At 43.1% G+C, this 13,235-nt stretch overlaps 1 protein-coding gene across 1 annotated transcript in view; it reads right to left on the reverse strand.

Moving 5' to 3' along the window:
• Positions 1-766: 766 nt before the first annotated feature.
• The window catches only part of TMCC3 (transmembrane and coiled-coil domain family 3), a 369,795-nt gene continuing 357,326 nt past the window's right edge, over positions 767-13,235 (reverse strand). Inside the window, exon 4 of the mRNA XM_017976297.4 lies at positions 767-959. Within this exon, the coding sequence (XP_017831786.1) occupies positions 849-959 (111 nt within the window). The 3' untranslated portion in view covers positions 767-848. The remainder of the gene's footprint in view (positions 960-13,235) is intronic.

Raw genomic sequence — 13,235 nt, forward strand, 5'->3', positions numbered from 1 at the left:
TCTGAAAAGTTTAAAGCCACTTTCCAGGTCCACCCTCAGAGGATCAGAGCTCGAGATGTCCTAAGCCTGAAATCTATCTCTTCTCCAAGAACGTCAGTCCTCTCCCATTATACATCCAGCAGTCTCCCTAATGCTTTTGGGTCTTGGGGGCAGAGTCCCACTACCTTAGGTCATTGACTGCTGCAGAGGAGTGAGCTGGGTGTAATTCTGTTCAAAATGAGAGTCAGGCTAAGCCCCAGCTTTAGTAATAGCCACAAAGCTAAAGCACTGTCATTCTCTGAAACAGATGATGTGGATTCTTTGCACTCTCGTCAATGCACATTACACCTGGTGGGGAAGCTCCAGCTGAAACGCCTACAGCCCTTTGAACCAAAGTACTTTACATTCCCTGCCTTCTCACAATGAGAAATGGTGGAAATATAGGCGGCAGGGGACCAGTATTACGGAGCACCATGATGCCATTCACTGGTGGCTCAGGTGTGTAGGAGACAGCGGCAGTGTATGCAGATGCACATAGAGGCTGCAGGAAGAGGTCATGCTGCCTGCCCCAGGAGGCCACCCCCTCAAAGCTCCAGCAGCCTCCAGAAGTAGGGGAGACTTGTCTTGCTCAGACATAGAATCCTCATGCATATCTGGGCCAGAGCACAAAGTACTGACACTCTAGCTTTCCAGTCTTCCCATGTGCACACCTAGGCACCTGCGAGGGCATACCTGGTTCTCGGGAGTTTGTTTCCTCATGGATTGCATTTCTCAGGGTAATATTGCTACTTAAACAAACCCCTAGGTGTTAGTGGCTTAACACAATACATGAGTATTCCTTATGGTGTGATAGTCCCACGTGGGTATGCCTACCTGGCATGCAGCCTTCTACATGGTGATCTAGAAGCCCGGACGCCTTCCATTCTGTGACTGCACCCTCCTTTATGGTCTCTAGGATCTCTGAGTCCTCTGCATCCAGCCTGCAGATGGAGAAAGAGTAGAGAAGATAAGCCCCTGTCTTAAACTCCTTGGCTATTTATTGAGAACATAGCCCTTTTCAGGTGCAAAGCAGGAGCTGAGAAATACTGCCTCTGGCTGGGCTGCTGTTTCCAATATCAGCTCTCCTCTGCAGTGAGGGTGTCAGGAATCTTTTTTTCTGCCTCATGGACCAAGAACCACTGTGTCCCATACCACCCCGGGAATGATCCCCCTTTTCTTGAAGAACAATTAAGCTTCCTCCTCCAGCACCCTCCCTTTATAAGGGAAGCTCTTAATGATTTCCTGCCTGTGCGTATTGTAGCTGGTAAGTCTCTTCCTCTAGAAAACACAGGGAAAAAGCCACAAGTTGACACTAAAAGCAAGACTCCTCTTCTGTTTTCTAGGGTACCTGAACATTAGGAAATAGATTCAAAGGATTCCATTGCTAGACACTAGGAACAGAGACTGGGAAGGCAGAGTTAGGGGAAAGAGTTTCGTGTTTTACTTTACACCATTTTGTATATTTCATTTAAACACTAATGAGCAAAAGAAGTATTAATCACCATTGCTGTTTATGAAATTCAAGAATAGGCAAAACAAACTGATTATGATAAAAATCAGAATAGTGGTTATCTCTGGGGAGGAAACGGGTTTTGCCTGGGAAGAGGCAGGAAATGTTCTCTATCTATCACAATGTGAGTGATGGCTACGCAGGCATCTACAGAGGTAGAAATTAACCATGCTCTAAACTTATAATTAGCACAGTTCACGTTCTTTGCCATATATACGTTATACTTCAATTTTTAAAAATGTACATATATATATAAGTTTAAAAATTCCCTGCACTAATTCACCCCCTGTGTTAGTCTGTTTGCATTGCCATAAAGGAATTCCTGAGGCTGATAAGTTATAGAGAAAAGAGGTTCATTTGGCTCACTGTTCTGCAGGCTGTGTAAGAAGTGTGGTGCCAGCATCTGCTTCTGGTGAGGGCCTCAGGAAGCTCACAATCATGGTGGAAGATGAAGGGAAACCAGAGCATCACATGGCCAGAGCATCACATGACAAGAGAGGGCACAAGAGTGAGGGGGCAGTTGCCAGGCTTTTTTAAACAAGCAGATCTCTTTTTTTTTTTTTTCTTTTTTGAGATGAAATCTCTTGCCCAGGCTGGAGTGCAATGGCATGATCCTGGCTTACTGCAACCTCCGCCTCCCAGGTTCAAGCGGTTCCCCTGCCTCCGCCTCCCAAGTAGTGGGGATTACAGGTACGCATCATCATGCCTGGTTAATTTTTTAGTAGAAACCCTGTTTCTACTAAAAATACGAAAATTAGCCAGGCATGGTGGTGCATGTCAGGAGTTTGAGCCCAGGCTGACCAACATGGGGTTTCACACACCACCATGCCTGGCTAATTTTTGTATTTTTAGTAGAAACAGGGTTTTATCATGTTGGTCAGGCTGGTCTTGAACTCCTGACTGCATGATCCTCCTGGCTGCCAAAGTACTGGGATTACCGGTGTGAGCCCCCATACCCGGCATTTTTTTTTTTTTTTTTTTTGAGATGGAGTCTTGGTCTGTCGCCCAGGATGGAGTGCAATGGTGTGATCTTGGCTCACTGCAGTCTTTGCCTCCTGGGTTCCAGTGATTCTCTGGCCTCAGTCTCCTGGGTAGCTAGGATTACAGGCATGTGCCACCACATCCAGCTAATTTTTGTATTTTTAGCAGAGACAGGGTTTTACCATGTTGGCCAGGCTGGTCTCAAACTTCTAACCTCAGGTGGTCGGCCCGCCTCAGCCTCCCAAAGTGCTAGGATTACAGGAATGAGCCACCGCACCTGGCCTTAACCACATCTTGTATGAACTCAGAGAGTGAGAACTCACTGAAGGACAGCACCAAGCCACTCATGAGGGATCTGCCCCCATGAGCCAAACACCTCCCACCAAGCCCATTACCCACATTAGAGGCCCACATTTCTTATTTTATTTTATTATTATTTTATTACTATACTTTAAGTTCTGGGGTACATGTGCAGAATGTGCAGGTTTGTTACATAGATATATACATGCTATGGTGGTTTGCTGCACCCATTAACCTGTCATCTACGTTAGGTATTTCTCCTAAATGCTATCCCTCCCCTAGCTCCCCACCCCACAATAGGCCCTGATGTGATGTTCCCCTCCCTGTCTCCATGTGTTCTTATTGTTCAACTCACACTTATGAGTAAGAACATGTGATGTTTGGTTTTCTGTTCTTGTGTTAGTTTGCTGAGAATGATGGTTTCCAGCTTTATCCATGTCTCTGCAAAGGACATGAACTCATCCTTTTTTATGGCTGCATAGTATTCCATGGTGTGTATGTGCCACATTTTCTTTATCCATTCTATCATTGATGGACATTTGAGTTGGTTCCAACTATTTGCTATCATGAACAGGGCTGCAATAAACATACATGTGCATATGTCTTTATAGTAGAATGATTTATAATCATTTGGGTATATACCCAGTAATGGGATTGCTGGGTCAAATGGTATTTCTGGTTCTATATCCTTGAGGAATTGCCACGCTGTCTTCCACAATGGTTGAACTAATTTATACTCCCACCAACAGTGTAAAAACTTTCCTATTTCTCCACATCCTCTCCAGCATCTGTTGTTTCCTGACTTTTTAATGATTGCCATTCTAACTAGCATAGGATGGTATCTTACTCTAATGACCAGTGATGATGAGGTTTTTTTCATATGTTTGTTACATAAATGTCTTCTTTTGAGAAGTGTCCGTTCATAGTCTGCCGACATTTTGATGGGGTTGTTTTTTTCTTGTAAATTTGTTTAAGTTTTTGTAGATTCTGGATATTAGCCCTTTGTCAGATGGATAGATTGCAGAAATGTTCTCCCATTCTGTAGGTTGCCTGTTCACTCTGATGATAGTATCTTTCGCTGTGCAGAAGCTCTTCCGTTTAATTAGATCCTATTTGTCAATTCTGGCTTATTTTGCCATTGCTTTCGGTGTTTTAGTCATGAAGTCTTTGCCCATGCCTATGTTCTGAATGGCATTGCCTAGGTTTTCTTTTTCTTTTTTTTTTTAGATAGAGTTTAGCTCTTGTTGCACAGGCTGGAATGCAATGGCAAGATCTTGGTTTACCACAACCTGTGCCTCCCAGGTTCAAGCAATTCTCCTGCCTCACCCTCTCTAGTAGCTGGGATTACAGGTGCCCGCCACCATGCCCAGCAATTTTTTTGTATTTTTAGTAGAGATAGGGTTTCATTATATTGTCCAGGCTGGCCTGGAACTCCTGGCCTCAGGTGATCCACCCACCTCAGCCTCCCAAAGTGCTGGGATTACAGGCATGAACCACCATACCTGGCTTCCCTAGGTTTTATTCTAGGGTTTTTATGGTTATAGGTCTTACGTTTAAGTCTTTTTTTTTTTTTGGATGGAGTCTTTCTCTGACACCCAGGCTGTAGTGCGGTAGCACAATCTCAGCTCACGGCATCCTCCGCTGCCTAGGTTCAAGCAATTCCCCTACCTCCTGAGTAGCCAGGACTACAGGTGCACACTACCACACCTGGCTAATTTTTTGGTATTTTTTAGTAGAGATGGGGTTTCACCATGTTGGCCAGGATGGTCTCGATCTCCTGACCTTGTGATCTGCCCGCTTCAGCCTCCCAAGGTGCTGGGATTACAGGCGTGAGTCACTGCGCCCAGCCTTATGTTTAAGTCTTAATCCATCTTGAGTTACTTTTTGTATAAGGTGTAAGGAAGGGGTCCAGTTTCAGTTTTCTGCATATGGCCAGCCAGTTTTCCCAACACCATTTATTAAATAGGGCATCCTTTCTCCATTGCTTGTTTTTGTCAGGTGTGTAAAAGATCAGATGGTTGTAGATGTGTGGTGTATCTCTGAGGCCTCTGTTTTTTTTTTCATTGGTCTATGTATCTGTTTTGATATCAGTACCATGCTGTTTTGGTTACTGCAGCCTTGTAGTATAGTTTGAAGTCAGGTAGCATGATGCTTCCAGCTTTGTTCTTTCTGCTTGGGATTGTCTTGGCTATGTAGGCCTTTTTTTTTTTTTTTTTTTTTTTGGTACCACATGAAATTTAAAGTAGTTTTTTCGAATTCTGTGAAGAACATCACTGGTAGCTTGATGGAGAGAGCACTGAATCTATAAATTATGTTGGGCAGTATGGCTATTTTCAGAATATTGATTTTTCCTATCCATGAGCATAGAATGTTTTTTCATTGGTTTGTGTCCTCTCTTATTTCCTTGAGCAGTGGTTTGTAGTTTTCCTTGAAGAGGTCCTTCACATCCCTCGCAAGTTGTATCCCTAGGTATTTTTATTCTCTTTGTAGCAATTGTGAATGGGATTCACTCATGATTTGGCTCTCTCTTTGTCTATTATTGGCATAGGAATGCTTGTGGTTTTTGGACATTGATTTTGTATCCTGAGACTTCGCTGAAGTTGCTTATCAGCTTAAGGAGATTTTGGGCTGAGACAATGAGGTTTTCTAAATATACAATCATGTCATCTGCAAACAGAGACAATTTTGACTTCCTCTCTTCCTATTTGAATATCTTTTATTTCTTTCTCTTGCCTGATTGCCATGGCCAGAACCTCCAATACTATGTTGAATAGGAGTGGTGAGAGAGAGCATCCTTGTCTTGTGCCAGTTTTCAAAGGGAATGCATCCAGCTTTTGTCCATTCAGTATGATATGATATTGGCTGTGGGTTTGTCATAAATAGCTCTTATTATTTTGAGATACATTCTATCAATACTTAATTCATTGAGAGTTTTTAGCGTGAAGGGGTGTTGAATTTTATTTGAGGCCTTTTCTGCATCTATTGAGATAATCATGTGGTTTTTGTCATTGGTTCTGCTTATGTGATGGATTACATTTATTGATTTGTGTATGTTGAACCAGCCTTGCATCCCAGGGATGAAGCTGACTTGATCGTGGTGGATAAGCTTTTTGATGTGCTGTTGGATTCGGTTTGCTGGTATTTTATTGAGGATTTTCGCATCAATGTTCATCAGGGATATTGGCCTAAAATTTTCTTTTTTTGTTGTGTCTATACCAGCTTTTGGTATCAGGATGATATTGGTCTCATAAAGTGAGTTAGGGAGGATTCCCTCTTTTTCTATTGTTTGGAATAGTTTCAGAAGGAATGGTACCAGCTCTTCTTTGTACCTCTGGTAGAATTTGGCTGTGAATCCATCTGGTCCTGGAATTTTTTTATTCAGTAGGCTATTAATTACTGGAGGCCAACATTTCAACATTTTGGGGACAAAACATCCAAACCATGGCTTCCAGTGGCTCCTTTTTGAGAATCCTGTTGGAGACATGAATGATGACAAGCAAAAATATTTCCCTCCCCTTCCACTCGCATAAGTTAAACTCTGCCTTGGGTCCATTAGATGCCCCTGCAGTGGCTGAAACTGCACAGAAAGGAGCAGGCCCAACATGGTCTCAAAGAGCCCAAGTTATCACTGAAAAAAAGTGTGATGTAATAGAAATAACTCGGACTTGGGAGTCAGCCAGCTCCGTGTTCAAATTCCAGATCTGCCCTTAGCTGCAATATTTAGGCAAGTGACTTAGGCATTCTGAGCTTCTATTTTCTCCTTATAAAGCCACTTTCACATAGTTGAGGTAGAAGGTGAATGAAATTCTTCTGCCTCAAATACTCGTTGACGAAGGGATATAGTTTGGATCTGTGTCCCCACCCGAATCTCATGTAAAATTTTGATCCCCAGTGTTGGAGGTAGAGCCTGGTGAGAGGTAATCAGATCATGGGGCTGTGTTTCCCATGAATAGTTTAGCATCATCCCTGTAGATTATGTTCTCACGATAGCCAGCGAGTTCTCATGAAATCTGGTTGTTTACAAGTGTACAGCTCCTCCTCTCTTTCTCTCTTGCCCCTGCTCCTGCCATGTAAGACGCCTGCTGCCCCTTTGCCTTCCGCCATGATTGGAAACTTCCTGAGGCCACCCACAAAGCAGAAGCTGCTATGCTTCCTACACAGCCTGCAGAACTGTGAGCCAATAAAACCTCTTTTCTTTATAAATTACCCAGTCTCAGGTATTTTTAATAGCAACATGAGAACAAACTAATACATAAAATGAGGGATGACTGATGTGAGCAATGGATGCTTGAGCTTGACTATGTCTGGCCCTTGCTCTGTGCACGGTGTGAAGAAGGAGGCACTTGCATTTCTGCCTGTCCTTCCACAGCCATCAGCAGGGAAGACAAAGTGGCCAAGAGTTGCCACAGTGTCAGCTGCCCCATGACCAGTGATGTCTTTGCCAAGTGATAAGATAAGTCAGTGAGCTGGAAGCGGTTGAGCAGAGAAGTGCTAAGTGCTAAGTGCTAAGCAGAGTCAGTCAGCCCTCATGACACCCCAGCTTCCCCATTCAGCCACTAAGAGACGCAAGGAAGAGATTCAGCCTCCCTGTGCTTCAACCTCTTTACCTGTAAGGTGAGAACAGCAAGACCACCTACCGAATACACTAATACCCTTACAGAGCTTAGGACTTGGCACAGAGTCAGAGCTTCATAATAAGGCCACTGTTTTTTACAAACATCTCCCTTGTCATCCTGACATTGCAAAGCCACCTGTTGGCTGTGGCGTTTCCCTTCCTTGTCTCTGTCACAGGCCTTTTCCTGTTCTGTCCACGGCCTTAGCCATAGAAGCAGCTTTTTGTTTTGTTTAGTTTTTAATTGTATGACCAACATCTGCCCAATCCCCCCATCCCCTAGCCCCTGGTAACTACCATTCTACTCTCTGTTTTTATGAGTTCAACTTTTTTCAGATTTCACATATAACTGAGATCTTGCAGTATTTGCGTGTGTGTGTGTGTGTGTGTGTGTGTGTGTGTGTGTGTTTAGGTGGAGTTTTGCTCTTGTCGCCCAGGCTGGAGTGCATTGGCATGATCTCGGCTCAGTGCAACCTCCGCCTCCATGATTCAAGTGATTCTCTTGCCTCAGCCTCCTGAGTAGCTGGGATTACAGGTGCCCACCAACACACCCAGCTAATTTTTGTATTTTTGGTAGAGATGGGGTTTCACTCAGTTGACCAGGCTGGTCTTGAACTCCTGACCTCAGGTGATCTGCCTGCCTCCACCTCCCAAAGTGCTGGGATTACAGGCGTGAGCACCTGGCCAGTATTTGTCTTTCTATGTCTGGCTTATTTCACTAATATAATGTCCTCTACATTTATTCATGTTTTATTGCAAACGACAAGATTTCCTTCTTTTTTTTACAGCTGAATGTTATTCCACTGTGTACACATGCCACCTTTTCTTTATTCATTCATTCATTGAACACTTAGGTTGTTTCCATACCTCTTGGCTATTGTGAATAATGCTTCGAGGAACATGGGGGATATCTCTCTGACATATTAATTTCACTTCCTTTTGATATGTACTCAAAAGTAGGATTGCTGGATCATATGGTAGTTCTATTTTTAATTTTTTTCAGGAACCTCCATACTATTTTCCATAATGGTTGTAGGAATTTACATTCCCAACGACAGTGTACAAAGGTTCCCTTTTCTCCACATCCTCTCTAACATTTGTTATCTTTTGTCTTTTTGATAATAGCCATTCTGACAGGTGCAGAGTACGGTTTTAGTCTGCAGATGCCTGACAATTCATGGAGTGAGCATTTCTTCATATACCTGTTGGCCACTCAGCGGTTTCCTGGTTACTTCCTCCAGCCTGCCCTGCTTCCTTTTCTAGATATTAGCACACATTTCTCCAGTTCATAAATATAGCATCAAAAAAATCATGGGCTCCTTTCCTTGCCCATCTGGCACAGCTGTGATATATCCCCCAAGGAACTGGAGTCTAGGCCCAACTGCAGTCTAGGGTAAGGAGTAGGAAAATGAATTCTTTTGTTATAACATTTTACTTGATGCAGTTTTTGGAGAGGAAGCTTGCCACTTTCTGCTTCCTGCAGCTTTGTGTCAGGGCTGTGATTTCAGGCCTTTTTAAGGCTGCAAATAGGCTTGACCCATCTGGCAAATCTCAAAGTCAACTTTCCCTATAGTGCGCCATTGCTCTGAACTGGAGTTATTTAAATTCAACCTTCTCCCTGACCTGGAGGAGAAGGAATAAATAGCAGAGTGTTGCTTTAAGGGTTCAAACCGAGACCCCAATGCTGAGGATGAGAGGATGTAAACAAGAGGGTCTGGGAGAGGAGATGTATTTTCTCCCAGGTCATTTGCACATTGTTTAATGTGCCAGAAGACGTAATGTGAAAGAACCTTTTGAACCTGAAAGAATGTCCCCAAAGTAAGTGGATATTTTTAAAAACTCTTACGGCCTTTTCCTCATTTAAAATTTCACTGCTCTCTGGGAGGCAGAAAAAAAATCCTTTACCCATCCGGTATCGTCTTTTTTCTTCCTTGCTGTCAAAATCAAACTCCCCATTACAGAGTCTGAAAATGCAATATATTTGCTTCCTCTGCCTCTCTTGCAGCAGCCCAGCATGGGCATGTGACCTAATTCCAAGTAATGGAATTTGGAGAAATCTGATACAAGGGTTCTAAGAAAGGTTTCTCTCTTAATAAATAAGGAACCCATGGAAAGCCCTCCCTTCTTGTTTGTTGAATAGATGGCTGCCTGTGACATCCCGGGCATATCTTGTCTCCATACTTTCTTTCACATATGGGACCCTTCTTCTGGGGTCAGGCCTACCTAATCCTGTGCCCACTCTTAAAAATCCCAGCCACTCACATGACTTCATCTGTGTGATATTGTGAAATATCTGTTTGGCTTTCATCCACAGTTCAGGGCTCTCGGCTTCTAAAATCCTTGAAATCGCAGGAGTGATAATAGTGTCTTTTGTATGATAATAAGATGGCTTCAGGATGAGGGTTGGTCACCAGAAAAACCAAGGCATGACTAAAGGGTTGGAACTTTCAGCCTTACATCCTGACTTCCAGAAAGTGGCTGAAGGTTGAATTGATCACCAATAGCCAATAATGTAATCAATCATGCCTATGTAATGAAGTCTCCATAAAAACCCAAAAGGACAGGTTTCAGATGAGCATCCAGATAGCTAAGCATGTGGAAGTTCCTGGAGAGGTCATGGACGTTCCGTGCCCCTTCCCCCATGGCTTCTCCTATACATTTCTTCCATCTGGCTGTTCATCTGTACCCTTTGCAATATCCTTCATAGTAAACTGAGAAATGTAAGTGTATTTGTCTGTTCTCACGCTGCTAATAAAGACATACCCAAGACTGAGTAATTTACTAAAAAAAAAAAAGAAAGGTTTAATGGACTCATAGTTCCACATGGCTGGGGAGGCCTCACAATCACAGTGGAAGGCAAAGGAGGAGAAAGGACATGTCTTAGATGGCAGCAGGAAAGAGAGTGTGTGCAGGGAGCTCCTCTTTATAAAACCATCAGATCTTATGAGACTTATTCACTATTACGAGAACAGCACGAGAAAAACCTTCCCCCATGATTCAATTAGCTCACACAAGGTCCCTCCTACCACATGTGGGATTATGGAAGTGACAATTGCAAATGAGATTTGGGTTGGGGGCACAGCCAAACCATGTTAGTAAGTCAGCATTCCCTTAGCAGCTCTAGCAATTCAATTGAACCCTAGGAGGGGGGCTGTAGGAACCTCAACTTACAGCCACTAAGTCTAAAGCACAGGTCACAATCTAAGGCTTGCAACTGGCATCTGAAGTGGGGACAATCTTGTGGGAATGAGCCCTCAATCTATGGGACCCGATGCCATCTCATGTAGATAGTGTCAGATCTGCAAAAGTGTTGCGTTGATTAGAGAGTGCACTTATTTCAGTAATTCAACAATCATTTACTGAGCACCTACTTTGTGCCATGTTCTAAAAGTGAGGAAAAGACAGGCAAGGTCTCTATGCCCATGAAACTTATAATCTAGTAGACTTCAAGCACAACATCTTTAACTGTCTCCACTCGACTTTTCTGTTTGATGTCCTAACCATTCCTGATATAACATATCTAAATTAAACTCATTCTCTTTTCTCCAAAACTGACTTCTCTATTTCTGGTCATGAATCCCAAGTTCAAAATCATGGCATCATGTTTGCCTCTTCATTGATCCTTGTTGCCAGCATACCTCATTTCTGTTTAGTCATTAAATCTACTCCCAATAAGTCCCAGGAGCTATAGCTACAAAGATACATAAGGTCCCTGACACATGCATATATAATCACAATACAGAGTAAGATGTGCAGCAATAGAGGTGTGTCCATGGTGGATGAGAGGGGAAAGCATCTCAACTCTTGAGAAAGCCAGGAAAAGAGAAAATAAGGAGAGTAAGAAGAGAGAAAACTGAAAATAGAACCTTGGAAAATACTAATATTTACAGGATCGAACAGTGTCAAATGGGCAGAGAAGTTGGGCTGTAATAAGGCCTGTAAAGGTCTTGTGATTTCATAAACTAGGAGGTGATCTTGGTGAGAACAGTTTCAGTGGAGGGGTAGGTTAGCCTGTGGTAAGTGGAAGAATGAATGGAAGATAGTAAGGAGGACTGGTTTAACATTCCTGCATCTATTATCCCTTCTGGGAACCCTCTCTTGATTTTCCTTTGGGGCCACCCCTTTCCTTCTCTAACCATGCTTAGGTAGAGCTGGTACCACCACTAGATCCAGGGCCCAGCCAATCAAATCACCACATATCCATGGCCATTGGAGATTTGCTCAAGATGGGGATCATGACCAAACCTGGACCAATGAGTAATCCATTGCTGGAATCCTCAGGAAACAGGTGCTCTTGTTCTGTACCAGTTGAAGCTCAAGCTCTTACCTTGTCACAGCTGGACTATTGCACCAGTTCTTTTACTAGTCTCCTTATCATTGAATTCTTCATACCAACCAAAGCTTCCAAGCTCTTCTTTCCAACACTGCTTTTACATTATTAAAAAACTATTGAGCAGCCACCATTAAATTCATGGCACTTAGTGCTTCATATTCCATCATCTGAAGCCCATCTACCTTTCCTTGTACCTTCCTGTCCTCAAAGCTTTACATATCTTTCCTACTCCTGGACTGCCCACCCCTTTCCTTTCTACTATTTAAATTCCTCTCATCTTTCAATGTTCTAGCTCAAATGTCATCTTCCCTGTCTTCCATCTGGTACCAGTATGACTTGACAGCAATTTTTGGAAAATATGATTTATTGTCTAGTTTTATTACCTCTCATTTTACATCTTTAGGTTTTTTTTCTCTCCCAATTACCTTGGAGGAAATATGAAGACAACAGCCATGACATAATTATTGGTATACTGTGTAGCATTGATAACAGAGCTCTGCACAGCCGACACCCAAAATTTTCACAGGATAATGAATAGATGTTTTCAGTTTGGCAGCAGGTGGAAAGAAATGGAGATTGATGTAAAGCTACAATTTATATGATGAGAAGAGATGTGGTCAGCAGTCAAGAGAGGGAAAAATATTTAATGGATGCAAATAGTCTGGTCAAGAAGACAGAGGCAGGAGCACGATAAGTGGAAAATTTTTGTACAAAGTCAAACTTGACAAGGCAAGGAGATAAACCCAAAGCAACAGAATGGGGGCCACAGGGACAAGCTCTGAAAATCCTGGAGCATCTGTGATCCAAAGGGTGGTAAGAAGCGCAAAGAGAAGCTAAGTGACTTCAAGGATCAGCTTCGCCAGTGACTTCAGCAGCAAGGGCTCATGTGACTCAGGGCAGAAAGAGGTTGGTAGGACCCTGGAAGATGGCACTTATTGGATAAACAGTACTTACATTTTATCACTCTCTTTAACTCCCTCCAAAGCTCCTCTAGAAGAATGAAGAAAAGCTGGGAGTGGTGGCCCATGCCTGTTTTCCCAGCTACTTGGGAGGCTAAGGCTGGAGGATCACTTGAGCCCAGGAGTTGTGGGCAGTGGTCACTATGCTGATCTGGCATCTGCACTGTTTGACATCAATATGGTGACCTCCCAGGAGTGGAAGATAGTAGGTTGCCTAGGGAGGGGTGAACCAGCCCAGGTCAGAAACAGAGCAGATCAAAACTCCTGTGCTGATCAGTAGTGGGATTATGCCCATGAACAGCCTGGGAAACATAGCCAGGTCCCATTTCTAAAAAAGAAAAGCATTTTAATTTATTTTTAAAAAAATAAAAAAGGATGAAGATAAGCTCCCAGAAATGACTTCCCCAGGGATGTGGAAAAGTGATGAGAAACCACTGTTGACAAGGTCTCAGGAGACCCCCACATTGCAGGTCCCATGGTCCTTTTCAATCTTCACCTTCCTTGGTGATCTATCTTTCTGGA

Source organism: Callithrix jacchus, chromosome 9, assembly GCF_049354715.1.
Source record: "Callithrix jacchus isolate 240 chromosome 9, calJac240_pri, whole genome shotgun sequence".
Lineage (NCBI taxonomy): Eukaryota > Metazoa > Chordata > Mammalia > Primates > Cebidae > Callithrix > Callithrix jacchus.